This window comes from Macaca nemestrina, chromosome 4 (assembly GCF_043159975.1).
Source record: "Macaca nemestrina isolate mMacNem1 chromosome 4, mMacNem.hap1, whole genome shotgun sequence".
Classification (NCBI taxonomy): domain Eukaryota; kingdom Metazoa; phylum Chordata; class Mammalia; order Primates; family Cercopithecidae; genus Macaca; species Macaca nemestrina.
This window is the reverse complement of record NC_092128.1, coordinates 168,887,448-168,907,277: the sequence shown is the minus strand read 5'-3', so window position 1 is coordinate 168,907,277 and position 19,830 is coordinate 168,887,448. Positions and strand designations below refer to the sequence as shown.

Below are 19,830 nucleotides of genomic sequence, written 5' to 3'. Positions count from 1 at the left end.
AATTAGTGAGTTTTCACCTGATGCCAAAAAAATCAGATTTTTCATTAGGAAAGACATAGGCACTGTCCCGAAAGCATTGGAGGACTATGAATCATACTTATTACCACTGAAATGTCCTCCTATCTCCCTTCTTTATGAAGCTTTCAGAGGCTTCCTGTGCCCTCACAAATCCACTTCTGGGCACATGAAGTCTTAAAAAAAAGAACAATGACAAAAATAAACACCGAATGCTCAGCTTGTCATTTTCAGCGCCTACCGCTGTACCCTGACTCTGGTCTTCCTACCACCTCTTCCTTCTCAACTGTTACCCTTGCCTTCTGTACAGCGTTAAACTGCTGTTCTGATCACGCCACTCTGCTCACCATCTGCTCATCTCATCTTGGACTTCCCTTTGTCCTCGGCATTGACTTCTCCTGGAAATGCCCCCCCACCCTTCTTCACGTTGGCACATCTCACCCATTCCTTACACCCCACTTCATACTCAGAATGAGACAGACAGTCATTGCCCTTACCTTTCATTTAATTCTAAATATTTGCTCTCCGGTTTTATTAGTGATTTTTCGACACACCTGCGTTATCTTTCCAGCTGGATTGTAAACTCCTTTTAGTACCTCTAAGTTCATGTAAGTCTTACTAACCTTGCATTTATCTTGGACCCACTTAGTCATTTTTTTAAAATTTTGTGGTTTTTTAATCCTGGTTTTTTTATCCTAGTATAACTTGGTCATTTTTGATCTTATTAAGAAAACGTATTTCAAATTCTCTATTAGTTTTAGATATGACAGGTCTTCGATAAAATAATAATTTAACTTTTCTTTTAGCACATCTATTTAACTTGTGACTTAGTTCATATGAGTTTTGATAGATTTTGTTCATCTTTTAGTTGTCAGATATATCTGATATAACCTAAGAGATGTTACCCAGAGCAGGGAATTTTGTCTACTAGATTCCAGTGGTCACAGGCATATGAGACACCTGAAATTAGTATGTATCTGATAATCTGTAGTGCTGAAATCTAGGGACTTTTCAACTTCAAACTTGCCTGCCTCTTAAATCTCTACTAAGTAGTAGTCATTTTCTCTGCATGAAACAGCCAAGTCTTTGAAGATCCATCAATCCAAATGAAATTGATACCTTTGTGCCTGCAGTGGAAAATTGCTTTGTAAGAATCTATAGAGGCACTGCAAGGGCCAGGTCCTGAGAATTTTAAATTTTAAAAATTGTGCAGTTTTTTAAATAAGTTTTATTGTAGTTTTTGTTATATGTTTTCTTATAAATACAGAGGATTTTGGGATTTTTCATATTTTCATATTTTTCAAATTTCAATTTTTCATATTTTATATGAAATATATGAAATATAATATGAAATATTTCATATAACTCTAAACCTGTAGATTTTTGTTGCTCTATGTCGTGACTAGCATCTAGTCAATAGAAATCAGCAGCTGAACCATGTGTGAGCACTTTTATTACTTATAAACTTACTACTTTGAGCTCCAGTCTCCAACTCCCAGCACGAGCGACAAAGAAGACCAGTGATCTCTGCATTTTCAACTGAGGTACTGGGTTCATCTCACTGGGGAGTGCCGGACGATCGGTGCTGGTCGATCTCACTGCTGCAGCCCGACCAGCGAGAGCTGAAGCAAGGCGAGGCATCGCCTCACCTGGGAAGCGCAAGGGGGAAGGGAATCCCTTTTCCTAGCCAGGGGAACTGAGACACACAACACCTGGAAAATCGGGTAACTCCCACCCCAATACTGCGCTTTAAGCAAACAGGCACACCAGGAGATCATATCCCACACCTGGCCGGGAGGGTCCCACACCCACGGAGCCTCCCTCATTGCTAGCACAGCAGTCTGTGATCTACCGGCAAGGCAGCAGCAAGGCTGGGGGAGGGGCGCCCGCCATTGCTGAGGCTTAAGTAGGTAAACAAAGCTGCTGGGAAGCTCGAACTGGGTGGAGCTCACAGCAGCTCAAGGAAACCTGCCTGTCTCTGTAGACTCCACCTCTGGGGACAGGGCAATAACAAACGCAGCCGAAACCTCTGCAGACGCAAATGACTCTGTCTGACAGCTTTGAAGAGAGCAGTGGATCTCCCAACACGGAGGTTGAGATCTGAGAAGGGACAGACTCCCTGCTGAAGTGGGTCCCTGACCCCTGAGTAGCCTAACTGGGAGACATCCCCCACTAGGGGCAGTCTTGACACCCCACACCTCACAGGGTGGAGTACACCCCTGAGAGGAAGCTTCCAAAGCAAGAATCAGACAGGTACACTCGCTGTTCAGAAACATTCTATCTTCTGCAGCCTCTGCTGCTGATACCCAGGCAAACAGGGTCTGGAGTGGACCTCAAGCAATCTCCAACAGACCTACAGCTGAGGGTCCTGACTGTTAGAAGGAAAACTATCAAACAGGAAGGACACCTACACCAAAACCCCATCAGTACATCACCATCATCAAAGACCAGAGGCAGATAAAACCACAAAGATGGGGAAAAAGCAGGGCAGAAAAGCTGGAAATTCAAAAACTAAGAGCGCATCTCCCCCGGCAAAGGAGCGCAGCTCATCGCCAGCAACGGATCAAAGCTGGACGGAGAATGACTTTGACGAGATGAGAGAAGAAGGCTTCAGTCCATCAAATTTCTCAGAGCTAAAGGAGGAATTACGTACCCAGCGCAAAGAAACTAAAAATCTTGAAAAAAAAGTGGAAGAATTGATGGCTAGAGTAATTAATGCAGAGAAGGTCATAAACGAAATGAAAGAGATGAAAACCATGACACGAGAAATACGTGACAAATGCACAAGCTTCAGTAACCGACTCGATCAACTGGAAGAAAGAGTATCTGCGATTGAGGATCAAATGAATGAAATGAAGCGAGAAGAGAAACCAAAAGAAAAAAGAAGAAAAAGAAATGAACAAAGCCTGCAAGAAGTATGGGATTATGTAAAAAGACCAAATCTACGTCTGATTGGGGTGCCTGAAAGTGAGGGGGAAAATGGAACCAAGTTGGAAAACACTCTTCAGGATATCATCCAGGAGAACTTCCCCAACCTAGTAGGGCAGGCCAACATTCAAATCCAGAAAATACAGAGAACGCCACAAAGATACTCCTCGAGAAGAGCAACTCCAAGACACATAATTGCCAGATTCACCAAAGTTGAAATGAAGGAAAAAATCTTAAGGGCAGCCAGAGAGAAAGGTCGGGTTACCCACAAAGGGAAGCCCATCAGACTAACAGCAGATCTCTTGGCAGAAACTCTCCAAGCCAGAAGAGAGTGGGGGCCAAAATTCAACATTCTTAAAGAAAAGAATTTTAAACCCAGAATTTCATATCCAGCCAAACTAAGTTTCATAAGTGAAGGAGAAATAAAATCCTTTACAGATAAGCAAATGCTTAGAGATTTTGTCACCACTAGGCCTGCCTTACAAGAGACCCTGAAGGAAGCACTAAACATGGAAAGGAACAACTGGTACCAGCCATTGCAAAAACATGCCAAAATGTAAAGACCATCGAGGCTAGGAAGAAACTGCATCAACTAACGAGCAAAATAACCAGTTAATATCATAATGGCAGGATCAAGTTCACACATAACAATCTTAACCTTAAATGTAAATGGACTAAATGCTCCAATTAAAAGACACAGACTGGCAAACTGGATAAAGAGTCAAGACCCATCAGTCTGCTGTATTCAGGAGACCCATCTCACACGCAGAGACATACATAGGCTCAAAATAAAGGGATGGAGGAAGATTTACCAAGCAAATGGAGAACAAAAAAAAGCGGGGGTTGCAATACTAGTCTCTGATAAAACAGACTTTAAACCATCAAAGATCAAAAGAGACAAAGAAGGCCATTACATAATGGTAAAGGGATCAATTCAACAGGAAGAGCTAGCTAACCTAAATATATATGCACCCAATACAGGAGCACCCAGATTCATAAAGCAAGTCCTTAGAGACTTACAAAGAGACTTAGACTCCCATACAATAATAATGGGAGACTTCAACACTCCACTGTCAACATTAGACAGATCAACGAGACAGAAAGTTAACAAGGATATCCAGGAATTGAACTCATCTCTGCAGCAAGCAGACCTAATAGACATCTATAGAACTCTCCACCCCAAATCAACAGAATATACATTCTTCTCAGCACCACACCGTACTTACTCCAAAATCGACCACGTAATTGGAAGTAAAGCACTCCTCAGCAAATGTACAAGAACAGATATTATAACAAACTGTCTCTCAGACCACAGTGCAATCAAACTAGAACTCAGGACTAAGAAACTCAATCAAAACCACTCAACTACATGGAAACTGAACAACCTGCTCCTGAATGACTACTGGGTACATAACGAAATGAAGGCAGAAATAAAGATGTTCTTTGAAACCAATGAGAACAAAGATACAACATACCAGAATCTCTGGGACACATTTAAAGCAGTGTGTAGAGGGAAATTTATAGCACTGAATGCCCACAAGAGAAAGCAGGAAAGATCTAAAATTGACACTCTAACATCACAATTAAAAGAACTAGAGAAGCAAGAGCAAACACATTCGAAAGCTAGCAGAAGGCTAGAAATAACTAAGATCAGAGCAGAACTGAAGGAGATAGAGACACAAAAAACTCTCCAAAAAATCAATGAATCCAGGAGTTGGTTTTTTGAAAAGATCAACAAAATTGACAGACCACTAGCAAGACTAATACAGAAGAAAAGAGAGAAGAATCAAATCGATGCAATTAAAAATGATAAAGGGGATATCACCACCGACCCCACAGAAATACAAACTACCATCAGAGAATACTATAAACACCTCTACGCAAATAAACTGGAAAATCTAGAAGAAATGGATAATTTCCTGGACACTTACACTCTTCCAAGACTAAACCAGGAAGAAGTTGAATCCCTGAATAGACCAATAGCAGGCTCTGAAATTGAGGCAATAATTAATAGCCTACCAACCAAAAAAAAGTCCAGGACCAGATGGATTCACAGCTGAATTCTACCAGAGGTACAAGGAGGAGTTGGTACCATTCCTTCTGAAACTATTCCAATCAATAGAAAAAGAGGGAATCCTCCCTAACTCATTTTATGAGGCCAACATCATCCTGATACCAAAGCCTGGCAGAGACACAACAAAAAAAGAGAATTGTAGACCAATATCCCTGATGAACATCGATGCAAAAATCCTCAATAAAATACTGGCAAACTGGGTTCAGCAACACATCAAAAAGCTTATCCACCATGATCAAGTGGGCTTCATCCCTGGGATGCAAGGCTGGTTCAACATTCGCAAATCAATAAACATAATCCAGCATATAAACAGAACCAAAGACAAGAACCACATGATTATCTCAATAGATGCAGAAAAGGCTTTTGACAAAATTCAACAGCCCTTCATGCTAAAAACGCTCAATAAATTCGGTATTGATGGAACGTACCTCAAAATCATAAGAGCTATTTATGACAAACCCACAGCCAATATCATACTGAATGGGCAAAAACTGGAAAAATTCCCTTTGAAAACTGGCACAAGACAGGGATGCCCTCTCTCACCACTCCTATTCAACATAGTGTTGGAAGTTCTGGCTAGGGCAATTAGGCAAGAGAAAGAAATCAAGGGTATTCAGTTAGGAAAAGAAGAAGTCAAACTGTCCCTGTTTGCAGATGACATGATTGTATATTTAGAAAACCCCATTGTCTCAGCCCAAAATCTCCTTAAGCTGATAAGCAACTTCAGCAAAGTCTCAGGATACAAAATTAATGTGCAAAAATCACAAGCATTCTTATACACCAGCAACAGACAAACAGAGAGCCAAATCAGGAATAAACTTCCATTCACAATTGCTTCAAAGAGAATCAAATACCTAGGAATCCAACTTACAAGGGATGTAAAGGACCTCTTCAAGGAGAACTACAAACCACTGCTCAGTGAAATAAAAGAGGACACAAACAAATGGAAGAACATACCATGCTCATGGATAGGCAGAATCAATATCGTGAAAATGGCCATACTGCCCAAGGTAATTTATAGATTCAATGCCATCCCCATCAAGCTACCAATGAGTTTCTTCACAGAATTGGAAAAAACTGCTTTAAAGTTCATATGGAACCAAAAAAGAGCCCGCATCTCCAAGGCAATCCTAAGTCAAAAGAACAAAGCTGGAGGCATCACGCTACCTGACTTCAACCTATACTACAAGGCTACAGTAACCAAAACAGCATGGTACTGGTACCAAAACAGAGATATAGACCAATGGAACAGAACAGAGCCCTCAGAAATAATACCACACATCTACAGCCATCTGATCTTTGACAAACCTGAGAGAAACAAGAAATGGGGAAAGGATTCCCTATTTAATAAATGGTGCTGGGAAAATTGGCTAGCCATAAGTAGAAAGCTGAAACTGTATCCTTTCCTTACTCCTTATACGAAAATTAATTCAAGATGGATTAGAGACTTAAATGTTAGACCTAATACCATAAAAATCCTAGAGGAAAACCTAGGTAGTACCATTCAGGACATAGGCATGGGCAAAGACTTCATGTCTAAAACACCAAAAGCAACAGCAGCAAAAGCCAAAATTGACAAATGGGATCTCATTAAACTAAAGAGCTTCTGCACAGCAAAAGAAACTACCATCAGAGTGAACAGGCAACCTACAGAATGGGAGAAAATTTTTGCAATCTACTCATCTGACAAAGGGCTAATATCCAGAACCTACAAAGAACTCAAACAAATTTACAAGAAAAAAACAAACAACCCCATCAAAAAGTGGGCAAAGGATATGAACAGACAGTTCTCAAAAGAAGACATTCATACAGCCAACAGACACATGAAAAAATGCTCATCATCACTGGCCATCAGAGAAATGCAAATCAAAACCACAATGAGATACCATCTCACACCAGTTAGAATGGCGATCATTAAAAAGTCAGGAAACAACAGGTGCTGGAGAGGATGTGGAGAAATAGGAACACTTTTACACTGTTGGTGGGATTGTAAACTAGTTCAACCATTATGGAAAACAGTATGGCGATTCCTCAAGGATCTAGAACTTGATGTACCATATAACCCAGACATCCCATTACTGGGTATATACCCAAAGGATTATAAATTATGCTGCTATAAAGACACATGCACATGTATGTTTATTGCAGCACTATTCACAATAGCAAAGACTTGGAATCAACCCAAATGTCCATCAGTGACAGATTGGATTAAGAAAATGTGGCACATATACACCATGGAATACTATGCAGCCATCAAAAAGGACGAGTTTGTGTCCTTTGTAGGGACATGGATGCAGCTGGAAACCATCATTCTTAGCAAACTGTCACAAGAACAGAAAACCAAACACCGCATGTTCTCACTCATAGGTGGGAACTGAACAATGAGATCACTTGGACTCAGGAAGGGGAACATCACACATCGGGGCCTATCATGGCAGGGGGTAGGGGGGAGGGATTGCATTGGGAGTTATACCTGATGTAAATGATGAGTTGATGGGTGCAGCACACCAACATGGCACAAGTATACATATGTAACAAACCTGCACGTTATGCACATGTACCCTACAACTTAAAGTATAATAATAATAAATAAATTTAAAAAAATAAAAAAAAATCACATTGTAAAAAAATAAATAAATAAATAAACTTACTACTTTTAGTATATGCTTAAAATGAAGTCCTTCAAATTGAAAGCTGACCCAACTCTTCCTTCCTTCCTTCCTTCCTTCCTTCCTTCCTTCCTTCCTTCCTTCCTTCCTTCCTACCTCCCTCCCTCCCTTCTTTCCTTAATGGAGTCTTGCTCTGTCGCCGGGCTGGAGTGCAGTGGTACAATCTAGACTCACTGCAACCTCCGACTCCCTGGTTCGAGCGATTCTCCTGCCTCAGCCTCCCCAGTAGCTGGGATTACAGGCACATGCCACCACGCCCAGCTAATTTTTGTATTTTTAGTAGAGACATGGTTTCACCATGTTGGCCAGGATGGTCTCGATCTCCTGACCTTGTGATTCACCCACCTCGGCCTCCCAAAATGCTGGGATTACAGGCATGAGCCACTGTACCCAGCCTAGGTTTTTATTTTTCAGATAAGCAGCAACATTTTAAGAGCGCCCCTTTCTCCTGTCACTAAATGTAAATAAACTTAGCTCACCTAATGAATTTTTTATTTTATAATGGAAAATTGGGTACCATAGGGTACAAAAACATGATCTTTAGAACCACATAGATCTTGGTTTATATTCTTTCCTCCCCCTTTTTTACCTGCATAGTCTTGAGCTGGTACCTTAACCTGGCTAGTCACAAGCTGTTGTGAGGAATCAGTTAAATTAGATAGATGTTGTAAAGCACTTAGTACAGGGTCAGCAGTAATGCTATTATCAGTTCCACAGTGAAATTCACTGTTGGTAGGGAGATGCTCAGCCTACATATAGTGTGTATTCATTTGCAGTAGAGTCTTAGTGGGATGGTGCAGGTGATTTATTTATTTGTGGGGGTATAGGATATTTTTAAATTGTTCTGAAAATCAAAATTTGAGTTAATTTTTATAGTAACGCTTATTTGCAACTCATTAGCTAAATGAATCTCTTTAATTATTTCATGGATGCCTCCAGCTTAAAGCTTAAAGTCCAGGTTCTGAGTGTACAAGGTAAAAATGGAAAAAATGTAAATGTAATATGGGAAATCAGTTTTCACATTGCAGTAGAGCATTGAACTTCTATCTCAAACTAATTTTGAGATTCCTTGCTTGAAGAATTGTGGGTAGAGTACCACCACTGTGAACATTCCCAAAGCAGGAAATTGAAATATTTATATTGCAAGGCTTATCTCATCTATAAAGCAAAGATGGTCTTCCATGTCCCCCTTGCCCACAGGTTCCCTTTATTAACTTGGTAGAAGCACCAAAGCAGATGGGACAATATGTTTCTTTTCTTCCATGTTCTATTCTTGTTCATTGCAGCAGGGCATTTGTCCCAATTTTGCTGTAAACCTTGAGATTATTTTTTATATGCTTTTTAAGTATAATGGAATATTTATTCCATCTTGTTTTCTCCATACTTTTACTAAAACAACAAGAAGAAGCTAATTGCCTATCATATACAAAGAATTAATATCAATAGACAATAAAATCTGTAATTAGGAACCCACATGGTGATTTGATGTGGTATTGTCTCATAGAAGTCTTCTATCTGTAGTTATTTATTCCAAGCCTCTTTTTCTTTCCTGTCTTGAAGTATGTCAGAAGAGTCTATTCCTTAGGGCTAAATACCTACAAATAACAGGCTCTTATAATACAGTAATCAAGTTTCCTCATACTTTGGGAGTACACAGAGTATGCAAGTACACATCTGGCACCAAGCCAATATTTTTTTTCCTTGATCTTTCTTTCTTCATTTTACCTAGCTCAGTTATGAGTTGCACTTTAAACAAATTCTACTTGTCATACACTTGAAAAGGCAGCTCTAGGTTACCTTGAACAACATACAGAGATACAGTCTTTTACTTTTTTTATCAGGTTAATGAGTGCACTTCACTCAGGGAAATCCATGCAGGAAGCATTGATTTCCTACAAAACACATTCACCTGATATCTTAGTCAGTTTGTGTTGCTATAATAGAATACCCCAGCCTGGATAATCTGTAAAGAAAAAGAAGTTTAAAATTCGGCTTTCAGTTCTGCAAGTGGGGAAGTCCAAGAGCATGGTGCTGGCATCTGTTGAGGACCTTCATGCTGTATCATTTATGGTGGAAGGAAGAAGGGCGAGAGGAGCGCAAAACTCAATTTTATAACAACCCGCTTCTCACAATAACAAACCTACTCTCCCCATAATGAAACTAATTTACTCATGAGGACAGAGACTGAATCACCTCTCAACATTGTTGCATTGGGGATTAAGTTTCCAACACATGCTTTTTAGGGGATACATTCAAACCGTAGCAGTTGGTTACTAAATTAGTGCTATTTGTTAAAAAATACATTTTTTCTGCATTCAGAATATTATATGTTTTCTTGGAGTTTTTGGAAGGACTTAGAGTAATCCTTGCTGTTCATGACTTAGGTTGGCAAGCTTAAAGGGCCTTAATTCCCCATCAGTTCTTTAAAGGGGGATAGGTCTTAGGATATCAGACAGCAGAGGTCTTCTTTTTCTCCCCCATTATATACTTCTCTTTGGCATTGTATTCATCACACACACACACACACACACAAAATGTCGTATTTTCTTTTAAAGTCAAAATATATAGTTTAAAATGGTTTCAGTCGCTTTCATAAGAGAGTAAAACTTCCATGTTTCAGTTAAATATCGGAAGACCTTGTTCAGTTAGTGTATGCCTTCTATGAATAGTTGGTGTTTGTTCACATCAAATAAAATGACTGTCACTCAGTTCTAGGGAAAAAAAGACCAACCTTGACTCAAAAGGCTATATATTCCTGCAGTAAATGTGAACATTTATGTTTAATATACTGCTGTGATTAATTATGTATATATCCTAGTGGGAGGTCACATATTATTCAGATAGGAATGGGTATGTAATACATTTTTAAAATATCTAAAATGACAAAAATAGAAGAAAGACATAATCATCCATCCTATTAAGTCTGTATTCAAAGGATGAACTGATGATTTTAAACTCAAATGTTTTCTTAATTTATAGGTCATGAGAGAATGGGAAGAGGCAGAACGTCAGGCAAAGAACTTGCCTAAAGCTGATAAGAAGGCAGTTATCCAGGTAAAATCTGAACCCATTTCGTACCAAACATCACATGCCAGCAGTCTGTTTAATGAGTGTCTGCAGGTTTACCTGCATCTGCCAGCACCTCAGGCGTGATTGTTCATAGTCCCATGAACTTGAACTGTTCTTAATCATTGTCTAGTAATTGAGTTGCTTAAATCCTGCCTTATATCTGCTCCCAATTATTTCAAGTTATAATTCATTGCCATAAAACTCATATTGTAACTTGCAATCTACTTTTTATTAATCATACATCTTTTCAGTCACCCACAATCTTCTGCTGCTTCTCCCTCCTGCAAAAATTATGAGAATTTGAATTTTTGACTTAAACCAGTCTCAAAATTACCTTAAGTAAACCAAGAGTTTGTTATGATCAATTACTTGAGGTACTTTTAGTAAGAGAGGACTTTTTTTTAATATAAGAGTTTCAAGAGTGCATATATTTATCCAATGTTATTATTAGTCAAATTGGTCTTCAGAGAGCCTATGAAATACTGATTTTCAATGAAAAAGTAGGTTTGATGTAGATTGGAGAGTGCAGAAAAGTGACGTAACCTATAAAACATGCAGAGTTAGTCAAAATGTGGAATGACTATGCAGTCTTTAGGATACTTTTTAGCACTAGAAGAAAATGGAATAGGATGTCTTTTTTAGAAGACTTGAAATTGCTGCTTCATCCTACTTGTTCAGTCCCCATGGACATATGTGTTTATGATGGCAGCATTTCCAGGAGAAAGTGGAATCTTTGGAACAGGAAGCAGCCAACGAGAGACAGCAGCTGGTGGAGACACACATGGCCAGAGTGGAAGCCATGCTCAATGACCGCCGCCGCCTGGCCCTGGAGAACTACATCACTGCTCTGCAGGCCGTTCCTCCTCGGGTAGGTCTCCCTGTGGTCGAGTTCCCACTTCAGGTCACAGCACAGACAGTAAGGATGGGGACTGGGAACTGGAAACCATGAGAAGCAATGCCTTGAGCACTGTTATTCACAGGTTCAACCCTTGTCCATTCCATCTTGAAAGTCAAAGGGTCACAGGGCAGCTGCCTCCACAGGGCCATCTCTGCACAGTGGACACTCACACTTCTCCAGAGCAGCCAGACAGTGTTCCCAGGGACTCACAGTGCAAGCCCTGGCTTGATTTAATATTCCTGAGGTGGTGACAATTGATGGCATAGTTCAGGTTCGAACACGAAAGCTGGAAGGATGTCTTCCCATACCTTCAGACTGCTATAACAGAATACCATAGACTGGGTACCTTATCAGCAACAGAAGTTTATCTTTCACAGTTACAGAGGCTGAGAAGTCCAAGATCAAGACATCAGCAGACTTGGTTGTCTGGTGAAAGCTGGCTTCCTGTTTCATAGAACTTAAATTGTTTTTTTAATCTTTTATTTTTGTTTTTGTTTGTATTTTGCTGTATCCTCATATGGTGGAATGGGCAAGTGAGCTCTCAGGGGCCGTTTATAAGGGTACTGATGTCAATCTTGAAGGCTCTGCCCTCATGCCTAATGGTTTCCCAAAGGTTTCACCCTCAAAAAGCATCACATTGTGGCTTAGGTTTCAGCATATGAATCGGGGGTGGGAGAGACACAAACATTTAGACCATAGCAAAGGATTTTAGAAGTAACCTTGCCCAGCCCCCTCATCATGTAAGTATAATTATATAACTAAGGTCAAGGAAAGTTGAGATTTGGCTGAGTTGTAAGAATTTTTAGTGGACCAGAAGGAATTAGAACTCAAATGTCTGTCTCAGAGCAGTGGCCATATTCTCTGTGGGGAAGCGTTTGTCAGTCATGATGACAAGTAAGCTCATGAGAGCTTACTTGGAATGGAAGGAACATTCTGAGCATGAGTGTTTGGTTTATGTCCACTTGTTCTTTCTTGTGTTTTTTTTTTTTATGAGACGGAGTCTCACCCTGTCGCCCAGGCTGGAGTGCAGTGGTGTGATCTCTGCTCACTGCAACCTCTGTCTCCTGGGTTCAAGCAATTCTCCTGCCTTAGCCTCCCAAGTACCTAGGATTACAGGTGTGCCACCACACCCAGCTCATTTTTGTATTTTTAGTGGAGACGGGGTCTCTTCATGTTGGCCAGACTGGTCTCGATCTCCTGACCTCAGATGATCCACCCGCCTCGGCCTGCCAGAGTGCTGGGATTGCAGGCGTGAACCCCATGCCCAGCCACTTGTTCTTTCTGTTTGTCATTGAGCGAGGGATATGGAAAACTATACCTGTGATTGTGGACTGGTCCATTTTTCTAAACAGTGCTATCAGTTTTTACATTGTGTACTTTGAGGCTGTGTTTTTAGGTGCGTAAACGTTCCGGGCTGTTAGGCCCTCTTTGAGCCTCTTCTTATGAAATGATCTTTTTATCCTTTGTAATGCTTTGCTCCGAAATGTACTTTAATATTAATAAAGCTATTCCAGCTTTCTTTTGATTAATATTAATGTGGGGCATTTTTCCATCCTTGTACTCTTATTGAACTTATTTGTCTTTATATTTGAAGTGTATTTTTTTTAGGCAGCATATAATTGGGTCTTAGTTTTCCTTTGGATTGAGAAGACCTTGTACACTGAATGAGTTTATGGAAATGGTGTGACAAAATCTGTCATCTTGCTATTTGTTTTCTATTTGTCCAGTCTGTTCTTTGTTCTTCTTTTTTCCTCTTTTTTTTTGTTTGAATTAATTGAACATTTTTTATGATTCTGTTTTATTCCTTTTATTGGTTTGTAAGTTACAACTGTTATTTTACTGGTTCATCTCTTTTGTTGGTTTGCAAGTTATAACTAGTTTGTTATTTTACTGGTTGTTTAGGCTTATAGAAAACATTCTAAACTTGTCACGATGATATTATGTCAGTTCAAGAGATATTATACCACTTCACAGATAGTGTAAGAACCTTACAAAAAGTACTTCCATTTCTCCTCTCTCATTCTGTAAGCGGTTGTTGTCATACTTTTTCCTTACTACATTTTTGATGTTTTTCTTTAGACAGTCAGTTATCTTTTAATGAGTTATAAATTTAAAAAAAAAAACCATATGTTTACCTATGAAGTCACCGTTTTGGATGCTCTAAATTCTTTGTGCAGATCCAACTGGTATCATTTTCCTTCTGCCTAAAAGATTTCTTTTCAAATGTCTTAGAGACTGGGCTTGGTGGCTTGTGCCTGCAATCCCAGCAACTCAGGAGGTTGAGATAGGAAGATCCCTTGAACTCAGGGGTTCAAGACTGCATTAAGCTATGATTGCCTGACTGCACTCCAACCTGGGTGACAAAGGGCATTCCTGTCTCTTTTAAAAAAATAAAAAGTTTGAGTGCATGTAAGTTGGTGATGGAATCTTTTGCTTGGCTTTGACGGAAAATGTCTTTTTTATACCTTTGGTTTTTGAAAGATATTTTTGCTGGGTATAAAATGCTGGGTTGAGGTTTTTCTCCCACTGCTTGGAAGATGATACTCTGCTGTCTTATTTGTGTTGATATCTTTATCTTTATTTCTCTATAAATAACATGCTTTTTTTTTCCTCTGTTTTTACAGTTTTCTCTATTTCACTGGTTTTTAACAATTTAATTTTGATATGCCATGGTATAGTTCAATCTGCCCTTAATTCCATCTGGCCATTTTTCATCTTATCACTTCACATACTGTAGTTGTTATATATAGAAATTTGACCTAGGCTCCGCTCAACCCCCTTAATATTGTCTATATTTTTACTTAACTTTTATGTACTGTCTATATCTTTACTTAACTTTTGAACCTATGGACTACAGTTATTACATGAAAACTGTTTAAATATCCATGTTTGCTAATTCTAACACCTCTGTCAACTTTGAATCAATTTTGATTGCTTATGATTGCATGTGGCATTTCCCTGTATCATTTCATGCCTCTTAATTTTTTATTAAATGTCAGACCCTGAAATTAAGCTTGTTGAATGCTAGGTGTTTTTGTAATATTCTTGAGCTTTTTTCTGTCATGTAGTCGAATTACTTGGAAACAGTTTGATCCTTTTGAGCTTTGCATTTTTAGATTTGTTAGGTGGAATCGGAGCAGTTGTCAGCCTAGAACTAGTTATTCCTTACTAGTGAGGCAAGACCCTTCTCAGTCATCTACCGTGAATGTTAAGTTTTCTCATCTGACTAGTGGAAAGAGGCATTATTCCTGTCCCTGTGTGAACACCAAGCACTGTTAATGCTAAGTGATTTTCCCCCTGGCCTCAGTTTCTTTCACATTCATGTACCCATCATTACTCAGCTGTGTTCTCAAGGATCATTCTGCACGTCTCTGGATTCTCTTTTGGAGCAACTCTCTCCTCACCAGCCTGTCCTGTGACCTTGGTCTCTCCATACACTTCATGTCCTCCACTCTGTGAGTCCTCTAGGCTCTGTGTGGGTTTCCCCACCTGAAGTCATGACCTGGAAATTCAGGGCCATGAGTTTGGCAGCTGTAAGTCCTCATTTGTTTCCCCTTTTCAGGAATCAGTGTCCTTCACTTGATGTCTAGTATCTTGCAGAAACGTTATTTATGCCAGGTGAGGTGGCTCGCGCCTGTAATCCCAGCACTTTGGGAGGCCAAGGTGGGCAGATCACGAGATCAAGAGATCACGACCATCCTGGCCAACATGGTGAAACCCTGTCTCTACTAAAAATACAAAAAGCTAGCCGGGCGTGGTGGCGCACACCTGTAGTCCCAGCTACTCAGGAGGCTGAGGCAGGATAATTGCTTGAAACCAGGAGGCAGAGGTTGCAGTGAGCCGAGATTGTGCCACTGCACTCCAACCTGGGCAACAGAGCAGACTCCATCTCAAAAAAAAAAGAAGAAACGTTGTTTATATATGAATATATTGTCCATTTATTCTGCACTCCAGTCTGGCGACAGAGCAGACTCCATCTGGGCGGTTGAGGGGGGGCGTGGAGAAAGAAACATTGTTTATATATGAATATATTGGCCATTTGTTGGTTGTTCAGGCGGGAGGGTAAATCCAGTTCTTCTCACTCAATCTTGGCGGAATTGTTTGTGCATTTTATGCAACTTAACCAAAAAGTCGCCCATTTGCACTGATCTTCCTCGCCATTTTGATTTTTCTATGGATAAAGTGACAGTGCACAGAAAGCCATGAGGAGCTGTTAAAGAGCTCGTGGCATTCTTCCAAGAAGTAAGATACTATTGACCCTGTTCTACCGATGATATCACTGCAACCTCGGGAGATGGAGTGGCTGGTTCAGGGTGACACTGCTAGGAAGGGGCAGGGTAGAGCCGCGAGTCACTGCGGTGCCTTCTCACTAGAACAAGCTTCCTCTCTGAACAAAGAGCTTTTGAAAAAGAATATTCATATTAGCGTTTTCATTTTCATCTTAGCAAGGCACTTGTCAGGAAGTTTTTTTATGTCTCTGCAGAACAAAAGCTCCTTGGTTCTTCTCTTTTTTGGAGAACACGCTTTCAGGAGAGGAGCCGTGTGATCATTTGCCAGAGCAGGAGGGGGTGGTGGGTGCTGAGACCAGAATCTTCATAGCAGACACTTGTGAAGCGTTCCAGCTGAAAGTCCGATCTCCTTAGTCAGATCTTTGCTAAATGGACATTGATGGGACTAAAAATAAGATGAGGACTGAATGGAGGCTTTAACAAATGTACATTTAAACTCTCAGTTTAGTCTCCTCAGCCATCACAGGAAAGGCAGTGGCAAGAACGTTTGCCAAAGTGTCATCTTTTATCAAAGGGGATAATTTTAGAGTGCTTGTAATCATGCTTGTTGTGGGCCTCCGCATCACTTCATATGGAATTAGACAACATGTTCATTTGAAATAAAAATTAAAAACTGGATTAGGAAGAAATATTTTACTGTCAAAAATCAGATCACTGTTGTTGATTCATCTAACGATTCCTGTTAAATTCTGACGTCGGAATTCCTTCCTTCCTTCCTTCCTTCCTTCCTTCCTTCCTTCCTTCCTTCCTTCCTTCCTTTCTTCCTTCCTTCCTTCTCTCCCTCTCTCTCTTTCTTTCTCTCTCTTTCCATCTGTCTCTCTCTCTCCCTCTCTTTCTCTCTTCTTTCCTCTCCTTCCCTCCCCTCCCCTCTCCTCCCTTCCCCTCTCCTCCCCTCTCCTCCCCTCCCCTCTCCTCCCCTCCCCTCCCCTCTCCTCCCCTCCCCTCTCCTCCCCTCCCTTCTCCTCCCCTCCCCTCCTGTCGCCTTCCTTCCCTTCCCTTTTCTTTCTTTCCTTTCAGCGTCTTGCTCTTTCACCCAGACTGGCATGCAGTGTCCCAGTCATAGCTCACTGTAGCCCCAACTGCCTGGGCTCAAGCAATCCTTTAGCCTCAGCCTCCTGAGTGTTGGGTCTACAGACGTTCCACCATGTGTGGCTAATTTTTAAAATTTTTTTGTAAAGACAAGATCTCGTTGTGTTACCCAGGCTAGTCTTGAACTTCTGACCTCAACTGACCTTTCACCTCGGCTTTTTAAAGTGCTGATATTACAGGCATGAGCCACCATGACTCACCTTTATATCTTTCCTTTGTAATAAAATGTGGCTGGGTAGTCACAGGCCTGGAGTCTAGGGGGCATTACCTGCCATTTTTGTTAAGTTACCATCTTTAAGTGTTCATTTAAGTTTTAATGTTGTATGACTTGACCTGGCATTTAGGTCTGCACTTTGGCAGGCACAAGAAAATTGTAAATCCCTTCTTTTTTGGTGGGGACAGAGTCTTGCTCTGTCGCCCAGGCTGGAGTGCGGTGGCACGATCTTGGCTCACTGCAAGCTCCGCCTCCCAGATTCACACCATTCTCCTGCCTCAGCCCCCCGAGTAGCTGAGCCTACAGGTGCCCGCCACCATGCCCGGCTAATTTTTTGTATTTTTTTTTTAGCAGAGACGGGGCTTCACCGTGTTAGCCAGGATGGTCTCGATCTCCTGACCTTGTGATCTGCCTGCCTCAGCCTCCCAAAGTGCTGGGATTACAGGCACAATTAAATCCCTTCTTGAGGACTTATATACATTCCTCTTGAAGACATAAATCCAGAGCTTGCTGGTGGTGTTGGAACCGAACTGTCGATTCCCTCCTGGGCAGGGGTCGCCGCGAAGGATCACCGACACGAGATTCACAGCAGAGAGTTATTTATTACTAGCGCGCTAGGGTCCCAAGCTCTAAGTTGGCCCTGGGACCCCGACTGCTTGTTACAGGCTGTTTATATAGGCAAATACAAGTTCAAACACAGCTTAGGGCGCGAAATTCAAACAAAGCTTTAGGCGCGTGGTAATTGGGTCTGTCTATGGCCTGAGCAAGGTGTCTTATGCTAATTGGTTAGAGCAGGACCTTATGAGGTTTTTTTTTTTGGAGTTGTTGATTCCGGGAACTTCGAGGCAGGGTGGGACCCCATGAGGTTGTTTCCCGGAATTGGCAGGGTGGGACCCTATCAGGGTGGGACCTTATTGAGGCAGGGTGGGACCCTATCCAGAGCCACCTGGTGTTAATTTTTTCTATATGAGGCCTAGTTTCTAAGTTTTATGAGGCCTAGTTTCAGTGGCTGTCTGGAAAAGGTCACATCTTGTAATAGGAGTCATACATAAATATTTCTGAGATCTCTCTCTTACTTACCGCCGTGCCTGGAAAATTCAGACAGCTGTATTCAGTAAATGTTATTTGAATATAAGTAAATCAAAAGTGTTCTTTCTATAGATTCGGTAGATGTTATCACTTAGACTAATTCTCTCTCTAACCCTCACCAAATTCTACCCTATATTCTCAGATTGTGCAAACATGGGATTCCAAAACAGTGTGGATTGTTTTCAGTCTCTTTGAAGTTCGGATTTAAATCATACTTTTACACAGTTTTTCAGTCTAAACGTGGAAGTGGTATGAGATGTTGTTTTTGTGCAGCTAGAATTCTTTGTTCTACTAATGAGTATCATTTTGTGAGTCCCTGTGTCTGAGTATACTGTATATTTCAAATTTCTTTTTTTTTTTTTTTTTTTGAGACAGAGTCTCGCTCTGTCGCCCAGGCTGGAGTGCAGTGGCCGGATCTCAGCTCACTGCAAGCTCCGCCTCCCGGGTTTACGCCATTCTCCTGCCTCAGCCTCCCGAGTAGCTGGGACTACAGGCGCCCGCCACCTCGCCCGGCTAGGTTTTTGTATTTTTTTAGCAGAGACGAGGTTTCACTATGTTAGCCAGGATGGTCTCGATCTCCTGACCTCGTGATCCGCCCATCTCGGCCTCCCAAAGTGCTGGGATTACAGGCTTGAGCCACCGCGCCCGGCCATGTTTCAAATTTCTGATTTAATTATATACCTATAGGCAAATACATTGAATGGTCAACCTAAAAATGCATTATTCAACTCATAGAGTCATATGTATATATGCACATGTATTTAAAATAAGTACTTTGGGCTGGATGTAGTGGCTCACAGCTGTAATCCCAGCACTTTGGGAGGCTGAGGTGGGAGGATCCCTTGAGCCCAGGAATTTGAGACCACCCTAGGCAACATAGAAAGACCCTATCTCTACCAAAAAAAAAAAGATTGTTTTAATTAGCCAGGCATGATGGTGCGTGCCTGTAGTCGCAGCTGCTCGGGAGGCTGAGGTGGGAGTGTGAGCCAGGGAAGTCAAGGCTGCAGTGAGCTCTGATGGTGCCACTGCACTCCAGCCTGGACAACAAAGCAAGACCCTTTTCCAAAATTAAAAATTAAAAAATGAAATAAATACTTGAAATACTACAATTATTAAAACAGTTGTTTTCCCCATGGGAAAAAAAGTTGAGCAGAGCGGTGTCTTTGCACTCAGAAAAAACTCTTATCTGTTGAAGGCTAGTGACTCTTCTAAGTACCAACCCCTTAACCTTTTTACTTTCCTAAGACTTTCTTTGGAAAATCAAGGAGTTAGCACTTTTTCCCCCTGGAAAAATTAAACGCCTCTCCGGAGTTGCAGCACCCGTGGTAAACCTCCATCACCTTTGTAGGCCTCCAGGCTACCAAATTAAATACTTAAAGCTAAGCATTCATCATTTCTTGACCTGCCCTCTACAGTCATGCACTTCCTGCTTTTTGCTTTGTTAGGGCTGGTACTCAAGCTATTCATAGCTTCATGAAACAGGAACTAAATGCTGT

At 41.0% G+C, this 19,830-nt stretch overlaps 1 protein-coding gene across 6 annotated transcripts in view; it reads left to right on the top strand.

Annotated features, from left to right (window-relative positions):
- Positions 1–19,830, top strand: part of AP (amyloid beta precursor protein) — a 291,200-nt gene that overhangs the window by 191,517 nt on the left and 79,853 nt on the right. For all 6 annotated transcript variants that reach the window (XM_011726341.3, XM_011726340.3, XM_011726339.3 and 3 more), the window contains 2 exons: positions 10,666–10,740; positions 11,465–11,623. In XM_011726341.3, coding sequence (XP_011724643.1) covers positions 10,666–10,740; positions 11,465–11,623 — 234 coding nt within the window. The remainder of the gene's footprint in view (positions 1–10,665; positions 10,741–11,464; positions 11,624–19,830) is intronic.